The sequence below is a fragment of the Peromyscus maniculatus genome, chromosome 4 (genome assembly GCF_049852395.1).
Source record: "Peromyscus maniculatus bairdii isolate BWxNUB_F1_BW_parent chromosome 4, HU_Pman_BW_mat_3.1, whole genome shotgun sequence".
Lineage (NCBI taxonomy): Eukaryota > Metazoa > Chordata > Mammalia > Rodentia > Cricetidae > Peromyscus > Peromyscus maniculatus.
The window spans coordinates 87,938,472-87,959,297 of record NC_134855.1 but is presented as its reverse complement, the minus strand read 5'-3'; the positions used below and the strand labels follow the sequence as shown (position 1 = coordinate 87,959,297).

At 37.4% G+C, this 20,826-nt stretch overlaps 2 protein-coding genes across 2 annotated transcripts in view; both read left to right on the top strand.

Moving 5' to 3' along the window:
• Positions 1-20,826, top strand: part of LOC143272954 (anoctamin-3-like) — a 282,163-nt gene that overhangs the window by 162,670 nt on the left and 98,667 nt on the right. The window contains exon 13 of the mRNA XM_076570270.1: positions 10,078-10,192. Coding sequence (XP_076426385.1) covers positions 10,078-10,192 — 115 coding nt within the window. The remainder of the gene's footprint in view (positions 1-10,077; positions 10,193-20,826) is intronic.
• Positions 6,630-7,731, top strand: LOC143272737 (olfactory receptor 4F15-like). The gene has a single exon (XM_076568717.1). The coding sequence runs from the start codon at positions 6,664-6,666 to the stop codon at positions 7,600-7,602; it is 939 nt and encodes a 312-aa protein (XP_076424832.1). The 5' UTR covers positions 6,630-6,663; the 3' UTR covers positions 7,603-7,731.

Below are 20,826 nucleotides of genomic sequence, written 5' to 3'. Positions count from 1 at the left end.
GGTTCGAGTTTTCTGTAATGCCTTCTGTAGAGCTGGGTTTGTAGACATTGCTTAAATTTAGTTTTATTATGGAATATCTCATTTTCTCTATCTATTGTAATTGAAAGTTAAGACAGACCTATTAGAATAATACCTTGCTTCTCCATGGAGACTCTAAAACCTAGAAGGGCCTGGACAGATGTTCTATGAGATCACAAATGCCAGCCAAGACTACTTTACCCAGGAAAGCTTACAGTCTTATTTCTTAACTGCCTAGCAGTTAACAGTAGGAAGATAGAGCATTCAAGTTTTAGATCCCTCTCTGTGTACATATGTATATGATATATATGCAACATATGTACTTAACTGAAATGTTCATATCAGTATTTCAGAGAGGACATCTCATAAGTTTTAAGAAAGACTAAACAGTTATGGGTGTCCTGCTTCTCAAGGCTCTGGGCTTCAGGACGAGGTAAAAGAGCTGAAACTGCAATTTTCTGGAACCTTCTGAATTGGCATCAGAACATCAAAAGAAATGTATGCAATGTTCAGTCCTGACCTGCTTTACAAACACTGTTGTATGTTAAAGAAACCTCCTCCAAACAAGTTTCCTCTTTATGCCTATCCTCAGCAATAAGAGTCTCTTCATTCTTTATCAGCCAGTTGGGTGCTAGGTATATTATCATATCACTTAACTAACACCCCAGTTACCATCCTCATATTGAACAACAACAAAAATAAAACAACAACAACAATCAAAAACTGGTCTTTATAGTGGTAAGTGATTTGTTTAGAATATTCCCTTTAAGGGATTAGCTAAATTTCAAATCTCTTTCAAATTTGTTTTTTGAAACAGAGATTTTATGGTGTGAATGTTTAAAACTAGATCAAACTCTTATAGTAATATTAAGTGCTCACTTGTAAATGTAATGTCATACAAGTCTCTTGAACTCATTCATCATGTGAGATGGGAATTTCATGGTTCTTTGAGCATCAACTATGTTTACCACCACCTTTCTATGGCTTCTGACAACCACAGATGAACACCCCTTTTTTGTATGAGTTTGACTGTGCTAGCTACATCAAATAAGTGAAATCATTCAGTGTTTGTTCTTCTGTGATTGGATCATTTCACTATTGAAAACGTATTCCAGGTTCACCCATGTTGTCATATTTGACACAATTTCTTCTCTGAGGCCAAATATACTGCTTTAGAAATATATACAGTGGTTTTTTTATCCATTTGTTGGTACATAAAAATTTTGTTTGTTTAAATATCATTGGTACATTTTAAAAATCATTCAGAGAAGATGGGAGTGTTAGGGTCAAAGCCTGGGCTCTGGTAGCTGCATCAGGGAGGCTTGGCCAACTCACCAATTAAAGACACAGTATTGGGGGAAAAGAAGATAGCCACAGTAGGATGAGGAACAGATAAAGAGATCCAGTGACATCAAGTTTGTCTTCACAGGACTGACATGAGGTCTAGCAAGAGGACAGTACACATACACAAGCAGTTCTAACTAAGGTCCCACCCAACAGCATCAATGAGCCGCCATTGATCCAGTGCTAGTCTGTCTGAGGGGGCAATACTGTAAGTTGTTACAGGGTTAATCACTGAAAGTACAAACTCACCCTCACAGATAAGTGAAAGGATGGTCTGTCCTGTGAAGCTTTGTCCTGCCTGAAATTCAAGGAATTAAAGAGACAAGATTAATTATCTTTGTGCCTTCTGACAAGTACAGACACAGAGTGAAGGCAGAAATGCCAACTTTGCATCCAACTTTTAGTTACCCTGCAAAGAGCGAATTGAATTCTTTTTTCAATGAAAGATGACCTCAAAGCACTGGTTTCACCACCTCTTCAAAAATCCTGATTTCATTTATTTTTGTACTATATCTAGAAATGGAATTACAGGATCATGTGGTATCATATGAGATCATTTAATAAAAAAAAATTGAAGCACTTTTACAGTTTCCCATAACAACATAGCATTTGAGATTCTCACTATGTACTAAAGTTTCAGTATCTCCACATCCTTAATGATACTTATTTTCAGTGTTACTATAAAATGTTCTAGGCTGCCCAGAGAAACCCTGTCTCAACCACCACAACCCCCCCAAAAAAAACCACAAACCAAAACAAACAAAACCCAAAAAAGTGTTAAAAATCAATATATATATATATATATATATATATATCTTTCCCTATGGTGGAATATCTTGCTCAGCCTTGATGAAGGGGGGAGGAGCTTGGTCCTGCCCCAAGTTGGTATGCCAACCTCTGTTGACTCTCCATAGGCCTTACTCCCTATGAGGGGTGGCTGAGAGAGGGGTGTAGAATGAATCTTAGAGAGTCTTATTAATAAAATCAAACCAGGGGCCAGTTATTGGGGTGAAATGCTGGATGGTCAGAGAGACAGAACAAGCCACAGCTAACCTCACCTGGCCAACTTCTCAGCTGATCTGTTTCCTCAGACTGGAAGCCTCTGTGTCCTCATATCCAAATGGCTCTCAGCTGAACTGCTGCTAGAAGCCTGAAAGCTTAACCAGCTAAATGCTTAACCAGCCAAATGCTTCTAGTTTCTGATCCTCACGCCTTATATACCTTTCTGCTTTTTTACCACCACTCCCTGGGATTAAAGGCTCGCTTTCTGGGATTAAAGGCATGATCAGTCACCATGCCTGTCTGTATCCTTGAACACATGGATTTCTGCCTCTGAAATGCTAGGATTAAAGGCGTGTGCTACCACTGCCTATCCTCTGTTGTGGCTGTTCTGTCTCGGACCCCAGATAAGTTTATTAGAGGGCACAATATTATGGGGAACATAAAACCACCATGGAGGGGGGGGGAAGGGAAGGAGGGGGAACTGTGGTTAATATGTAAAATGAAAATAAAATTAAATAAATTAAAAAAATAAAATAAAGTTCTAGCAGTTCAGGCTGGAGATAAACCTCAACAGGAGAGTACTCACTTTATGTGACCAAGGCCCTAGTTCAATCCCTAGAAATCTCCCCAAACCCTTAAAATAAAATATATAAAATTTGGTCTTCATTGTCTTGGTGGTTCTGACTTACAGTTGCTTGATGTTGTCATCTAATTCTAAACCGATGCTTTGTTCATGCTGTCATGTTCAAACTCTTCCCCTCTGTCTGTGCTCCCCTGTGTGCTATAATGTGTTCATCATCCAGCTGAGGTTTCCTGCCCTCTGCTTGTCATGTGACTTGAATCACTAACAGTGGTTCTCAACCTTCCTCACACTTCGATCCTTTAATATAGTTCCTCACATTGTGGTGACCAACCATAAAATTATTTTGTTGCTACCTCATATCTCTAATTTTGCTGCTGTTATGAATAGTAATGTAAATAATTTTGGAGATAGAAATTTGCCAAAGGTGTTGCAATCCACAGGTTGAGAATTGCTGCACTGGGAGTATTACAGCACCAGGGGTCCAAACACCTACCCCAAATGGACTGTTTCGTTTTCTTAATTGGTATTAGTCATTATTTCTTTGCAATCAGCCCTTACTGCGCAAATTTAGCATAGGTATAAAAATAAAGAAAACCACAATTACAGTGGCAGTGTAGATTGTCAAGCTCTGGAAAAGAAATGATGACGCATTCATGAAAGGAACTTTCCTTCCCTTTAGATGCTAAATAAAATAAATTTGTGATATGCAAATCCCTTATTTCAGACAGGAGAAAATTGTCAAAAAAAATGATTATTTCTAGTCATGGTGGAGATGGCTTGGCATGTAAACGCTGCCAAGCCCAAATACCTGAGCTTGGTGCCTCGAACCCACATTGGGAAAAAAAGAACCAACTCCTACAAGGTGAGGTGTTCTCTGACTGTCAAAAGCACCCTATGGAACACACACACACACACACACACAATTAATTAATTACATCTACACATTACTTAAGAACAAAACTTGCATTGGAATTAGTTTTCTAGAAATCAACTTGGTGTCTCTTCTTAATTAATGTTTTCAACTTATAAATCAAGAGTGTAAGAAAATTTTTGTTCTGAAACATTGATAATACTGAGAATTATTTCTCTCGTATATGTTTTATCACTCTTTGTTGATCTCTTTCTTGGCTATTTTGATTGTTAAACTAAAAGCTTCCAAACTACTCATGACTAATAAGGTTTATTGTTAATAAGCCTACTGGCCAATGCATGCCTGTTTTGTGAGTTCCCTACACATACTTTCCTTCTCCTTAAAATTAGATCTACTCCTTCCAGCATGATTACTTTGATTCTTCATTACAATATGAGTAAAATTGTGATAGCTTTCCAAGCCATAATCGAAAATTAGCAAAGAACAGTTTGACATAAAAAAGAAAGTCAAAGTAACCTGGTCAGTTGCCCAATCATTTAGAAACAAACAATAAACCTAGTAGTATTGCTTTCTGTTAGTATTTGTGCATATAGTGGGTGTGTTTGTTCATGTGTGGGTCCACGTTTATATACATGCAAGAGAACAATGATGGTTGCTGTTCCTCAAATGACACCTACCTTGGTTTTGTTTGAGTATGCATGAGTGAGACAGGATTTCTCACTGGCCTGAGGCTCACAAACTTTGTTAGACTGGCTTGTGTGCATACTGGAATTACAAACTCACATAACTATGCTTGAATTTTTAACCTGGGTTCCTGGGTGAAATTCAGAACCTCATGCTTGTACAACAAACACTTTACCAACTGAGCCATCTCGGTAGCCCCGACTTTTGGTTTTGGTGCTTCTCTATGCCTATTCTTTGAAAATACAGGATGTATAACTTTGCACTTCTAAATGTGCATGCCTTGGATTCCTCACAATAAATGACCACAAGTTTTAGGCCTAATTAAAGCTCCTTTGATGGGAAAAATATATTGTCATTCACCTCTGTGATTGTGCCTTTACTTCTTGCTTAGATACAATGAATTTGAATTATAAAGATTTAACTGTTACACAAATATATATATATATATATATATATATATATATATATATATATATACTATATATTTTTGACATGTTTTGACAAAAAGTATATATAATTGTATATTGTGTATTATTCAAATCAGGGTTAACATATATATATATATATATATATATATATATATATATATATATATATATATATATATATGCTCACATATTTGTCATAACTTTGTTGGAAAAATACTATTTTTCTCTTCTGGGTCAGTATCAAACAGATCACTGAATACAGCTCTAATGTTTCCCAGTGACTATCTGTTTAATCATCACTAAGTGGTCTTTTTTTTAACCTCTGCAGTGTTTTGTTTTGCTCTGATATCTACTCCTACATCCTGACCATCATGATACCTCCTCCTATATGGTTTTGCTGTACAGAACTCTATTTCTGACTCCAGTGAGTTCCTGGAGTTTGCATCAATATATTCTATTTTTTGAGTATGCAGTATGAGGATTTTCATGTGAATACCAGCTTATTAAAAAATTACACATAGGAGAGGAGGTGGCAGGAAAATTGAAAATAAGTCATTGTCAGTGCCTAGTCTAGAGGGAGCTTGGTAGTTGAATTACAAGGGGGAAACATTGGCAGTCAGTCATGTGTGAGTTAAACATAAATTATTTAATTAAGTTACATAAAAATTAAGTAGTTAATAAGACAGAAAAGTAAATTAATATATTAGGTAATATATATTTTGGAAGATGCAGATATGTCAATTTTGTATGGTTTAAACTATTAAACACATCTATGATAGCATACAAATAAGCAACTAACAGGTAAACATGACAGAATCATCCTCTGTTTTTTTAGACATTCAGCTCTTAAATACAAGCTTCTTAGGTATTTTGTCTAGTGAGAATTTGTAATAAAATACATGATTCACCTCTTTATATAATATTGGTTTTCATTTCCTTGTACTTGCTTTAATATTCTTTTGAAGGTGTCTGTTAAAGAAATTATATCAAGTTACATTCCAATTGTCAGTGTATGAAACTCTTTCTGCTCACTGCCTTATTTATAGAACTTCATCAGATTATGAAGAAATTGATAGCAAGTGGAAATTAATAACCATTAACCCTTCTGTTTATGTTTCCTCAGATAGCACAAAAGTTGATTTACCATTTGTATGGTGACTAAGATTGTTCTTAGGATAAAACAGCAAAGTTCTTAACACAAGTGCTTACTCGGCCCTTGATGCACTTCCCTTGTCTCAAGGTCATTGCAGAGGACAATTCAATCCTTGGATACTCTAATTCCTCTTCAGGCAGACACCACTGATATAAACCAACGCTTCTCCTTTGGTTTTTCTTCATCTTAGTCATCAAGGTTTTGTTTGTGTTTAAAGTTGTTCACTCTTAAAGTATTCAATGTGCCTGTAATTCTGCCAGAAACAGGGCCACCATTTTACCAAAGGATATAACATAGTATTGGGATATAGTATATACTCATAATGGATATTAGTAGAATAGAGACATTAGTTCTTCAAAATATGGAAGATCATGAAGAATTATTTTTATTAATTTGAAACAATTTATGTGCATTTCTTTCAATATTTATTTATTTTAAATTATACTTTTTAATATAAAATCATTTTATTGTAATGAGTTCACAAATAAAATATTCCACTGCTAGGTTATTATTTTATTATTTCTGGTAACTGCTTTGCCTGCTTTGTTTGGAGTATTGTAGATAACTCAAGAAAGATCCAATGAATGAAGCAAATTACTCTGAAGTATCTGAGTTTGTATTCCTGGGATTATCAATCTACAGACCAACACAATGTTTCCTCTTTGCATTTTCTACAATATCATATGCAACAATTTTTCTGGGGAATTTCTCAGTTGTGATTACAGTTGTCTTTGACTCTCATTTACATTCACCCATGTACTTCCTTTTAGCCAATCTTTCATTTGTTGACTTTTGTTTTTCTACCTCAACTGTTCCTAAGTTGATTTCTGATCTGTACTCCAGGAATAATACCATTTCATTCCAGGGCTGTATCTTCCAAATATTTGTCCTTCATGTCCTGGGGGCATGTGAGATGGTGTTGCTGGTAGCCATGGCCTGGGACAGATATGTGGCCATATGCAAGCCCCTCTACTACCTGACCATCATGAGCCCACGAATGTGCCTTTTGCTTCTGATTGGTGCATGGATTATTGGTCTCATTCACTCAGTGGCTCAGTTAGCTTTTGTTGTCCATTTGCCTTTTTGTGGTTCTAATGAGATAGAGAGTTTTTACTGTGACCTTCCAAGGTTCATCAAACTGGCCTGCATAGACACCTACAGAATGGAGTTCTTGGTTACTGCTGACAGTGGATTAATTTCTGTCACTACCTTTTTCTTATTGATTGTCTCCTACATCTTCATACTGTTCACTGTATGGAAACAATCCTTGGGCAGTTTGTCCAAGGCCCTGTCTACACTTTCTGCTCACATCTCTGTGGTGGTTTTGTTCTTTGGACCATGCATGTTTGTGTACATATGGCCATTTCCTAATGTCCCAGTGGATAAGTTTCTTGCCATTGTGGACTTCATGATTACACCTATCCTGAACCCTGCCATTTACACACTGAGGAACAAAGACATGAAGGTGGCAATGAAGAGACTGAGTAAACAACTCCTGAGTAGGAAAAGGGTCTCCTAAGCTCCTCATGAGAATATACAACCTGAATACTGCATTATAAACACAAATGTTAAGTGATGTCCTCTATTTTGACACGATTTATTATTCCTACTCTAACAGCTTGATAAACTTGAATAATTTATTCCAAATTGATAATGAAATGATCATATCTACTTGTTATTAGCCATATATTATTACATATTTATTGGTTAGTTATTACTTCTGTATCTTTTTTGTCTTTCATTGGTTACATATTTACTGGCTATTATGAAATACACATTTTAGACTATATCAAAAGCACAAATGGAAATGGACGTAACAAATTATCCATTATTTTCATACCTGAACAGTTAAGCACTGCCTTCCAGACATTTCTGGTACTTTTTCTTATTTGGAACTAAGTTTAATCAAAGCTGGCAGCAAACTCAAAATTCTCTTGCATTAGCCTCCTGAGCACTAGGATTAAAATGTGAACCATCACGTCTTGCTTGCTTGCTTTTCATTTTGCGTGTGTGGTTTGTGAGTGAATGATGAGATTATATGGTGTGGGTGAAGATCAGCAGGAATAGGAGATAGGTGTAATCTGAAAACTTGTGGGAAACCTGGAGTGAAAGGGGTGTGGAAGTAAGGAAGTAAGGTAGGAAGAAAGAGCGGCACTAGGATAGACATTCCAGGGGTGCATTTAGGAACGGGGGGGGGCGCTGTTCTTGTGGGAGAAGAATAGAGTTGAAAAGGGAGTAGTGAAAAATGGAAGAGGAAGACAAAGAGCTTAAGATTGTATGAGTAAAGGAGGGAGAAAAGGGGGAGGGAGAACGGAGGAGGAAAGAAGAGAGAAAAGTGTAGAAGGGGAGTAAAAGGGCTGGAGCATTGAGTGTTAGATGGAAGCTGAGGAGGAGCATTGTTTACAGTGAGAGTGATGTGGATATTTAATGGAACACACTTGTTTTCCTGCAGAGAAATGGCCATAAGTGGCCTGTACATTCACAATGAACATCCTTAAACTCTAGGGATGTTAGCAATGCAGGAGGCCCGCTCTTGTGCATGTGAATAGCACATCAATGTTTACCTGTGTTGCTTGGGAACCTGGAGTCCAGCAACTGTATCTAGGGGTGCCATAAGCTATTTCCCACACCACACAATTTTGGTGGGGGACCTTGTGGGCTTATCTTGATTTTCCATAAGCTGATCTTGAGTGGGAAAATTAGTGGGTCAAAGGACCAATACTAGGGAAAATCTGAAGGTCAGGGCCAGGCTGTGAGACCAGTAAGTATCTTCAGTCATGAAGAACTTGGTTCATGGAATTAAGGAAAAGACACCTATGGGTTTCTGCAATGTCCCAGAAAAAAAACTTGGTGTACTTTTTATGTGATATGAAAAGCATTTTTGCAAATGAAGCCAGATACAAACCTCACAAAAAGATCCACCAAGCTGTGAGTGAAGGTGATGTCAAGAGACTGCAGAGAATGATAAAACTTGGGAAACACAGCGTGCATGACAAAGACTTTAAAGAAAGGTAATAGTGCTTATGTGCTGGTAGGAGTGGCCTGCGTGGAGGATGTTATATGGCCCTTGTTATATTCAAAGACCAGCATAGGGGAGCCAGAAGGAGGGGAGGACCTCTCTGTGTTCTGTCTTCTCTGGATCCTCAGTACTGTCTCAAGACTTGCACTCCACCTACAGGTCTCTAGGCCAGATTGTCCAATCCTGCCTACAAATTTATCCTGATAATTCACAAATTTACCAAGTAATTTATTCAACATTGTTAACATGAACATCTATTATGTAGCATTCCTATTGTACTATTCTTAAAATATTGCTGCTTTGTCCCCCTTAAGCAAATTTAGAGACTTTAAATATAATTTAGAACCCTTGAAATTAGCAATACTTAAATATATCAGAAGAATTATTATCACATAATTTTGTGTACTTGAAATCTTGTTTGCTGAGCAGAAGGGACAGTGATAATATTAAATTGAGTTGTCAAGTGCAGGGAGCTATTCTAAACATTTTGCATAATTCCCATTGATGAATCACAGTGGTATTCTGTGAAATAACTACTGTTTTTCATCTTAGCTTTACTGATGAGAGAATTGATTCATAGAAAGCCTAAGTAGTTTGTAGCAAAGTTTAAGTTATAATTAAACCTATGGTGATTTAACCTTAATGCCATGCTTTTTCTCTAAACCTGCTCCTGGTTAGGGGGTATTGCTCACTGGCAGATTTATTTCTATGCCTGGAAGAGGCCATGTGCTCATTTCAAAGCACCACACAAAAGACACCATTGAAAAGGTCTTTTTACCAGTATAGTGAGTAATACAAGTTAATAAATATTTCCATTTTTTACAAGGACTTAAGTATTTGTTCAGAAGGTGGAAGAAACACCTATCATTCAATGTTTAAGAATTATGTGCCATTTAATATTTTATGATTACATGAGTAATTGTAAATTTTAGCATAGTGTTCTAGAATTTCATTAAAAATTTCTCATTTCCATAGGATTGCTCTGCATTTTGCTTGTGTCTATGGCTGGGAAGAAGTAGTAAATGTTCTACTGAGAAATAAATGTGACATTAATGCTGTTGACGGGAATTCCATCACACCTCTGATGAAGGTATATATAGCTATTCAAATCTAGCATAACATAACTTAATTTAAATGATTATAAAACAAACTTATCCCATGAACATGTTAGTAATTGGTGAACTCTATGTGCTGTTTATATTGAAGTAATTGAACAAGCAATCTGTTTCTTGGTATAATCCCTAGGCTGTACAAAACTGGTCATATGGATGCACGTGTACATTGTTGAAGCTTGGTGCTAATCCCAATCGTATGGACAAAAATGGTAATACTTCTCTTCACTATGCTGTGTCTGAAGATAATCAGAAGCTGGCTGCATATTTGCTTAAATACATTGTAGACATGGAACAAAAGAACAAGGTATAGTTCACAGCACTGTAGTCCCCAAATAATCTGAAATATGTGTGTGTGTGTGTGTGTGTGCACACACACACACACACACACACACTAATAGCAATACATATAGGATTAACTTCCTTGAATGAAAATAATTTGAAATAGCTTAATTGTTTAAGAATATGACTTCAAATAGGGAATGTGACTTGCTTTGAAAGAAGTGTTAGAGTCTAGAACTTTCCTGCATAGAGAAATAGTATTTGTGAAACATCATGTAAAAGGGTAAATAAAAAGGAAGGCAATAGTGGGTACATTTTGGGGGGCCCTGCCAAGGTATGCCACTAAGCAAACAAGCCATGTGCAACAGACCTAGTGCAAGGTTTACTGGTGAAGGAGAGAGTGGATGAGTGAAAGGCCATGTCAGCATGGGGACTTGAAAGAAGCAGACAGACCAGAGGAAGAAGAAAAGCAAGGGAGAAAAGAAACGTCAAGAGAGGAAAGAAGAAACAAAGAGGAGCAAGAAGTGAGAGAGATGAGAGACAAGGAAAGTGAAGAGTCAAAGAGAGCGAGCTGAGCCTGGCAGGCACTTTTAAGGGGTGAACATGTCACTTAGTTGATGGGGAAAGGCACCTGGAGACAGGTGATAACACAACTCCTTTTGTGACAGAGGCAGACTGCTGCTGGGGCAGAAACTATGTCTGTATATTTATTCAAGTTAAAGCTTCTCTTTTTATTATTTTTCCACTAAAAATTGTTTCTAACTTGTGTAAGGCAACAGAATTGAAGAGCAAAAGTTCCCTTGCTAAATAAGCCATTTTAAAACTCAAGTAAAACAAAAGAATTTGTGGCAAATTTTAAATCTTATTGCTGTTGCTAACAAAAAAATTATCAAATGATATATTTCTCTGAGTGAAGACTAAATCAAAGAATACGGTTACCGGAACCTGATCCGAAATATGAAGGCCCACCTGGAACTTAGGCAATTGAAGGAATATATGAAGAATTATTGTTGTCTTCATTTATTTTGATCACATTCTTTACCATCACCCAGATCACCCAGCTCCTCCCATATCCCCACCAAAACTCCTTCTTAACTGTTCAACCTCATGACCCCTATCACAAAAAAGCATGGCCAATACCAACAGTAACCAAAAAAAATTATCAAAACTAACAGAATTATTTTAGTATGAGTTTACATGTATTGCTACTATGCTTTCTGTTTGAGGAGTATTCACTCTTCATTTGCTGAAGTTACTGAGCTACAAATAAACATGCCTGTAGTTCAATCTGAGGAATAGGTAGTAAGTAGGTGGTGGATATATGTAAAAACAGAGGAAAGATCACAGAATCTACTGGCATATTCCCCCCCCGCCTTTTTTTTGAAGAAGTGTGCAGAGGAATGATCTGTATGCTGTGAATGTGTTGCTCTGATAGGTTAATAAATAAAGTGCTGACTGGGTAGTAGCCAGGGAGGAAGTATAGGCAGGACAAAGAGAAAGAAGAACAGGAAGGCTGAGGGGGGGGAGACACTGTCACTGCCACCATGAGAAGCAACATGTAAAGATACTGGTAAGCCATGAACCATGTGGCAAGGTAAATTTGCATAGAAATGGGTTAATTTAAGATATAAGAACAGTTAGCAAGAAGCCTGCCTTGGCTATACAGTTTATAAGTAATATAAGTCTCTGTGTGTTTACTTGGGTCTGAGCAACTGCAGGCATAAGCAGGACTGGAGAAAACTCTAACTACAGATATGACCACCACTTAGGTCAAAACTTAACCTCTGTTTTCAAATCTAGGATGCCTGGATTGGGAGGAGGAGGAGATGGAACTGACATTTTTCCATATTGAAATGAAATGCAATTCTAGATGTTTGTTCCCTGGCTGTTCCCATCAAGGGAAACTAAGAAGTTTTCAGTGACTGAGTCCTTTCTCTTTTCAGTGATAAGAACAAACAGTGAAGGTAATTAGACATGTGGGTTAGAAATGAGACTGAAATTATAGGTAGCACCTAGTTCTGGATTGTGTGCCCCAATGACCTCAGGAGAAGTTTGGACATTTGTATTACAAGTAGAATTTTCTATGTAGAGTTTGAATCTTTAAATCTAATTAGTTGCAGACAAAGGTATTTTCACCTTGAAATTCTGAAAGAGTTCCTGGATAAACGTTGAATGTGTATATGCTAGATCTCAAAATCCAAAGGAACTCTGGAATAGCCATTGTTTGACTCCAATAATCTTAGTCCTACTTTCTCCTTTTACTATTTTTATGTTTGGAAAAAAACAGTAACAATGGTGAAGATTGTTGATAACTCTCCTTGCTTTAAGACAACAATAATTCATTACTTTTAAAAGATCTTGAAATTAATAAGAAGCTAGAATTTTAAGAATTCTATGTATTATTAGTATACAAATAAACAGATCCCAGACTAGTAATTGCAAGTTTTTTTTCTATATTGAAAAAGTAGCAGCAAATCACAACCTAGACAGTTGAGCTGTTACCGTGTGACATGATAAGCTCACAAAGCCTGGGCGTCATATCCTAGCAGTTGTAAACATTGCAAAAACAGTGAGTTAAGGACAGTGTTGAAAAAACAACTGAATGATTTTTCTTATGCTTCATTTAATCAACATTAGGGGAAAACAGAATGCAAGTGAAGTGTAAATTAACAAAAGTTTGAAAATTTCTGGGTTGATGTTATGTTATATTTCCTTTGGGGTAAATATCATTTTTTATAAACTATGTTAGATGATTTCACAAGTCAAAATTGGTTTATACAAACTCATTGGAGGAAACACTCACTGGAAAAATAAAAACTCAGGAGCTATGTACTCGGTATGGTCCATAGATACCAGTAGTTTCCTTTAAGAACTGAGCACACTGCTAAGCCTCAAGATACTCATGCAGAAACCTGCTTATCAAATTGCTCTTAAAGAGGTGAAGAGAGCAATTACATGACTCCATATATTCAATGCTAAGGTAGAAGGGAATATTTGTAGAATGAACACAGTCTCAAAGTCATATTTGGGAGGGAGTGCAAAGGTTTCATGTGTCACATGTAGACAGTTGTAGGGCATTTCAAGGAGAAGGAATGTGCAGGGGCCTGCAAGGGAAGAAGCTGCTTATTCATTCTAGCAAGGCTTTATATTCTCATAGGACTGTTTCAGGCTCCATTAAGTTGAAGATTACAGTGATTTTGGATTGCAGGTTTTTTTTGTTTTGTTTTGCATGATGGCTTTACACCACTTTTACTGGCTCTCAAAGAAAACAAAATAGAGATGGCAAAATTTTTAGTAAAGAAGGGGAGAAATATACATGTATTTGATAAGATGAAAAGGTACTGTTGTTTGATTTTTTTAAAAAAATGTTACATATTGAAATAAGAATATCACAACCAAGAAATATCAAATTGATGGAAAGAAGACTAACTTACAGGGATTCAGTGATCAGGTATCAATTAGTCATCAGTCTAATTAGTTGGGTAAGCAAAGCAGTAAGTTGAGGTGAGCAAAACAAATCATTCATAAGTTTCATATCCCCTTATTATATTGATTGATGCTTCCTATTTGATATTTTGTTTGATTGGACAACTGATCTTATGGTAGATTAATGGGTTTTCAGTTTGGTTTTACTAACTTTTTAAGAAGTTAAGACTTTTTGATTAACTTTGATTCACAATGAAACTCAATCATTTTGTACTATTTTCCCTTGCTCTTATATGATTGTCCTATAAAATGCCTTTTTATTCATAAAAAGAGTTGACAATCACAGTCTATTAGATGACTCTTGCCTTTCAATTCCCTTTGTTTGAGGAATAATGAAGTTAGAATATTCTATGATGATTAAGAATTGTTATTGGAGAATGCTGCTCAATCCCACCCCCCTTTGGTCCAACTGGTGTTGGTGTGTTTATATTTACATAGAGTTGGGAAAGCAAAGTAAATTCACTTTCTTAGGAGAAAGATTAATGAAGCTAAGTAGCAGGTGGGTGCAGATGCAGTAGATGCAGATTCACAGATGACTTGGTTAAAATGTCTGCTACCTAGTTGCTACATGTCTGAACTGCTGGTGTTACATATCACCAAATATGAAAAGGATAATACCTTGTAAAGGTTTTCATGAGATCATTTATGTAACATTAATGCAGTGCATAACACATGTTATTGTCATTACTAAGTGTAACTATAATGAATTTTATTATTAATAGAGTATTTTATAATGTTGTTATAGCTTAAATAATGAAAATAGCTTTCAAATATCTGATTAGTAATTATATGTTATAGTAAACTAAAGAAAATGGAAACATCTTCTCTTAAGTCCTTATCTATTTAAGAAGAATAACTTTTATACACTTATATTCCATCAAAGTTGATGAATCTAAGAATTCTACTAAGAACATGCAAAACACTGCCAGAGGCTTCCCATCCATTTTCTTATTTTATCTTTGCCCACCATATATAAAGATAAATCTTTGTAACCAATGATATTTATGTGTATAAAAAGGACAAATCCAAACAGACAAGCAAGATATTAAATTTGTAAAATATACCCAAATATTAACAGCTTTAATTAAGTTATCTAATAATGAAGCTATTCTGTGTTATTTCAGAAACACACTCTTTTTTTTTTTTTTTTTTTTTGGTTTTTTTTTTTTTTCGAGACAGGGTTTCCCTGTGTAGCTTTGCGCCTGTCCTGGAACTCGCTTTGTAGACCAGGCTGGCCTTGAACTCACAGAGATCTGCCTGGCTCTGCCTCCCGAGTGCTGGGATTAAAGGCGAGTGCCACCACCATCCGGCCAGAAACACACTCTTATATGCCATAAGATGGTATTCAACAGATATGGTCAGTCTATTTCTGGATGAAGGCATTGATTTTTTTCTTTAAAGATGTATTCAGATGGATTGCCTTACATTATGCTATTGAAGGCACAAGTAAAGGGTAGGTGTTTGCATTGTAATGCTAGCAAACACTAACTTGCAGTTCAAACTAATCACAATGTCTTCAATCCCTCTCATAATATATTATTGTTGACTCTAGGTTGTGTTGCTAGAGTTTTCCGCCTTGCCCACAGGGACAAATCTTTGTCACCCGCCAGTCCCACAGCCGCTCAGACCCAACCAAGTAAGCACAGAGACTTATATTGCTTACAAACTGTATGGCCATGGCAGGCTTCTTGCTAACTGTTCTTTTATCTTAAATTAACCATTTCCATAAATCTATACCTTGCCACATGGCTGGTGGCTTACCGGCATCTTCACATGCTGCTGGTCATGGCGGCATCTGGCAGTGGCTCTCTCTGCCTTCCTGTTCTTTTATTTCTCCTCTCTGTTAGCCCCGCCTATACTTCCTGCCTAGCCACGACCAATCAGGTTTTATTTATTGACCAATCAGAGCAACTTGACATACAGACCATCCCCCAGTACAGCCAAGTGCAGACCATCTCAGACACCTGCACTCAGGCCCATGGTCCTAATCATCCTCTATGCAGACCTGCTGGGTAACACCACAAGGAACCCAAGAAGGGCTCCCACATGACATACATTAACATCCCACAGCAAGGTTGTTTTGGAATAGCAGTGAATATCCAGTATGCAAAATGCATACCATTAGAAGCAGAAATGAAGAAGCATTTCTTTATCTCATGATTTGGTTTTGTATTGCTGAAGACTGAAGGAAGTGCCTCGTTTGTGCTGGGCAATTCTGCCAATGAACTACATCTCTGTATTCTCATTTATTCAGAACTTTCTGGAACTTAGAAATTATGGACCATAACATTTTCCATTTCATCCAATTATAAACCATATATATATATATATATATATATATATATATATATATATATACATATATATATATGTGTGTGTGTGTGTGTGTATAATTCATATATTTGATATTCTAATTAGCTGTTTTAGTCTTCAATTACAGTGTTGCAGAAAATAGTGTTTCTTCCTCTGGTGGGATTTTGTCTATATATTACTTATTGAATCTCAAAAAAAATAAAGGTTTCTGGGTTCCCTGAGTCCTAGGAGGAATGCTCTCTTTCAAAAGACAGATGGAGCAAGAAGAGGGCATCTTCTCCTTCTTTTGTTTTTATCATTCTTTTGCTGCAGTGTTGCTAGTCACACTTGTCCTGCAGATCAGTAGAGATTGACCTCTATGACCAGGCTGCCTTTGTTGAATCAGATCTCTAATGATTTATGACAGTTCACACTTACATTGAAAAGTTACAATATTTTAATTGAGATGTTAGTCCCAAAGTGACAGTTCTTTCCTTTGGCTGCTGGGCTTTTCAGCTTGTGCCACACCCATTGCTACCTATTTGACCATTCTCACTTATTCAGAAGCTTCCATGGAGCCAGCCACATGTCATTTTAACCCTAGACCTTTATGGTTTATTAACTGTGAAGAGTCTGTTCATCTCTTTCAGTAGAAAATATGACTTGGAATCATTGTAAGCTGTCATGAATGTTTAAATCATGTTGCAGTTAATATCACAAATCTTTACTCAGTACTACTATAACCAGATCCCTTTGCATTCTGTTCAGCATCCTTTCCTGGGTGCCATGAGAGCCAATATCATCCTTCTCTGAGTAGTTGTCAGCCTTAGTCTGTATTTAAGAGACCTCATTCACATTATGTTCCAATGGAATCCATGGGTAGGATAGGATTTTATCTTGGAAAGAATTTGGACACAAACAGACCAATCAATCTTTCTAACAAGGATCTGTAGGTTCAGAGCTTGATTAGGTAGAGGAAGACTGCAAGTAACTAAGTGACATTTTGTAAAGTGTTAGTTTGAAGCTTTTGGTCACTGAGAGTTTGATAATAGCAAACAATCGTTTTATTTAGTGGAAAGAAATCATATGATTAAAAAGGCTTGTATTTTCAAGTTGTTTAATAGCTCATTTTTTCTAAATGATAAGACATAAAATTAGAGCAGCTATCAAGAAAATTTAGAGTGCCTATGATGTTTAAATTAATTACCATGTTATATAGCTTAAAGTCACCTGAAAAAGGAGTGTCAGTGAGTGATCATTTAGATCATATTGACCTGTAAGATGGTCGGGGAGGAATTTTCTTGATTGTTGATAGATGTGGGAAGAACCAGCCTAGGAGTAGCATCATTTCCTACTCAGGAGTCTGTTGTGGAATTTTAATTTAAGGTGTGTTACCTTTGTTTATGCTGTGGAACATTTGTTTTAATGATGCAAAGTTGTGTTGCATTCTTTTATGTTGCATTTGTTTAACTCTGTGAACCTGTGTTACTTTGCCTGTCTAAAACACCTGATGGTCTAATAAAGAGCTGATTGTCCAATAGTTAGGCAGGAGAAAGGATAGGTGGGGCTGGCAGGCAGGAAGAACAAATGGGAGGAGAAATCTGGGGAAAAATGATAAAGGAAAGAGAGAGAAGGAGAAAGATGCTAGGAATCAGCCACCCAGCCACAGAGCCAGCCATGGAAATGGCAGTAGTAGATTCTTCTCTAGATTCAGTGACCTCCACTGCCAAGGACGCTGCTCAGATTTGCAGTATCAGGTATGAGTTGTCTTCTACTGGGTAGGCCTTAAGTCAAGCTAGACAGCTATTGGTTACTACTAAGAAGCAAGTACTATTGCACCACTGGAGATATCTTGTTCTACAAGTCGTTTTTGTGGTCCACAGGCCCTACAAATAGGTAGACTATTGGTTGTTTTTTCTCTCCTGGTAGCCTACATAGCACATTTGGGATGCTATGAAAGTCATACCTCATGAAAAAGTATTCCAGGCCACTTCCTGCTTGATTTCTATGAGTCCCATGTCTCAGGTGTGTCTCCAGTAATAGAATCTTAGCTTCAACCCGAAGAGCCTATATTTCTTTGGGAGTCTCTTAGAATCCACTGAGCAACAACTCAAAGGGACATTCCTTTGCCTGGAGCTGAAGATTTTGTTAGACAGTCTATGGCTCTTGGGGAAGCAGCATCTTCCAAAGTGGTATAACTTCATTTAAATTATTTATATATGCACATATATATCATATATATTTTCATGTAAATATAAAATCGTAGGCTCTGTATGGATTTTCAAACATCCTTAGTGGTATTTAGCTTTCCTTCCTCTCTATGTATTATTATTCTCATTCCACTGTAGTTAAAATGTGCTTGTCCATTTTTGCCCTTCTAGACATCTGCATCCTATTATTCCCCCTCTCTAGAGCTCCTCCCTGGGCTTCCTTTATATTTTCCTGTCTTCTTTTTTTGTCCGATTAGTCCATACATCTTCATTTGCAAGTGTGCATTGCAGTGAATCATTGGTCTAGTTTTAGGCCTCTGGTTTCTGCTACACTATCAGTACTGGACCCTCACTGGACTCCTCTTGGATATCCTTTTGTTGCCCTGTGTCATGGAAATCCTGTGGGCATTGGATCTGCAGGACTCTTTCCTTCACATGCTTCAGCAGATCACAGATGGGGTGGATGTTGGGATGAGTCAACTCTTAGTCCTGTATCTGGACCTTGGTGGTAGTTGAGTTGGTCAGCCTGCCAGCTTCCCCATATACTCACCTGCATGATGAGATCTCCAGCACCTCCTAGGGTAGCTCACCCAATGCCTCAGGGAGCAAAGGGTGGAGCCAGCTCTTCTGCTCACATCACTGCATGGCAGATAAGGAGCAGGGCCAGCTCTCCAGTTTTCATGCCCTCAGGGCCAGCTCACCCACACCCCTTCTCCTACGGCCAGCCCTACTGTGCTACTTAAGTGAGATGCAGGGCCTGCTCTCCTGAGTGCTGAATCCAGTGAGGGGAGAGACCAACCCTGTGTAGCCCTTCATTAGAAATGTCGTCCCAGGCAGCAGTCCAGAACAAGGACAACCACATGGCCTTTGGTAATAACATGGGCCATGGACATCAACACAGACCTCTGCTTCTGCATGGCCACAGACCCAGAAATGTCCCCCAGCACCAGTGCCTGTTGCTGCATGGCCACAGACCCAGAAATGTCCCTCAGCACCAGTGCAAGCCAGGATTTTACCATAGCCTCAGATGACTTCACAGGAAACTCACATCAGGTTGTTCTTCTCCATCACTGAGTCTCCACATCCACCTTTCTTCATAGTGCTCAAGCTGCTCTGCTTCTCTCTCTCCCATTTCTGCACTCCAAACTTGCACAATTATAGTGGCTCATTCTGTGGTTGGGCCATGTGTTGGGTGGGGTCTCTGGGTGACTTATTCCTGCCCACTCTGCAGGGCTGTGGGTATCTTCAAGTGTTCCTTAAACCAAAAGCTTCCAGAGGAAATATTTCTCTGGCCAAAGTTATACACAGCACAGTGAAACTGTAATTCAACAGAGAGTCATCCAGTCTCATTGTTGAACTGCCACCACAACCAACTAGAGAGATTGGCAGATAGGCTACTGATGAAATGTAAACACAGCTGGACATGTCCAGTCAGTTGTGGGACTCTGTTCTGCAGGTACACTCTTTTTCCTGGGCTAGGATGTGGCTCTGGGAGTCACAGTGACTCAGACAGTGGTCAATTTTCTCAAAGGAAGAAGGTACAGTCCCACTAGTGCTTGTGTTTGTTACTGGCTCTGTTGATGAACAGTGTAATTCAGCTTTTTCCCAGGAGCAAGAACAGTCACCACCTCATTTCTTAGTGCCTGTTCTGCTTCACTTTATAGCAGGCAAAACCATTTCTCCACCAGCTATGCTCACTCCTTCCTATCCTCTCCTTTCCTGTCTTCTAGGTTTAGAAGCCGTCTGCTGGTAAAATATAGAATTATTGTTTTGAAATTGAGATATTTATTTTATCAAAAATGTGAATTTAGAAAATATTCCAGAGAGAGAGAAAGCATATTTCTTATGAAATCATTGTTATATCTTGATTGCTTAGGAGAGGAAATAGAAAATTCTGTGGCCAAAAAGAGTTTTTTACTGGGATGTTTAAGAAGAAGTTATTTTTAAAAATGAATACTCATTTTCTATGTGGAATGTAAGAGTTCGTCAATATAAGGTTAACTTCTTTTATAAAATGTGTACAAGTAATCAGACGACAAGTAATCTATGAACATGTGTCTTCTAAACTTCCATTTTTGTTTTACACAATGGTAAAAGATAAGCTTAATGTAGACAGCATGTATAAGGTTGGGTATTGAAATAATTGTGTTTTTAGGCACAATCTTTTTTGTTTTATGTATAGTTTCTTTTAAATCAGGACATTCACATATTCTAAAATGAGTAAGAAAACATTAATTGCTTTAATTTTTTGTATTAATTTTAGCTGAGTTCTTCTAAGCATGCTCCTGCTAAATGTCCTAGTAACTTAGGTGGGGCTAGAGAGCAAAGAGACAAAACGGAAG

Bases quoted from the DNA above. Each gene is read 5' to 3' on its own strand.
- LOC143272737 (XM_076568717.1), top strand. From the start codon at position 6,664: ATGAATGAAGCAAATTACTCTGAAGTATCTGAGTTTGTATTCCTGGGA.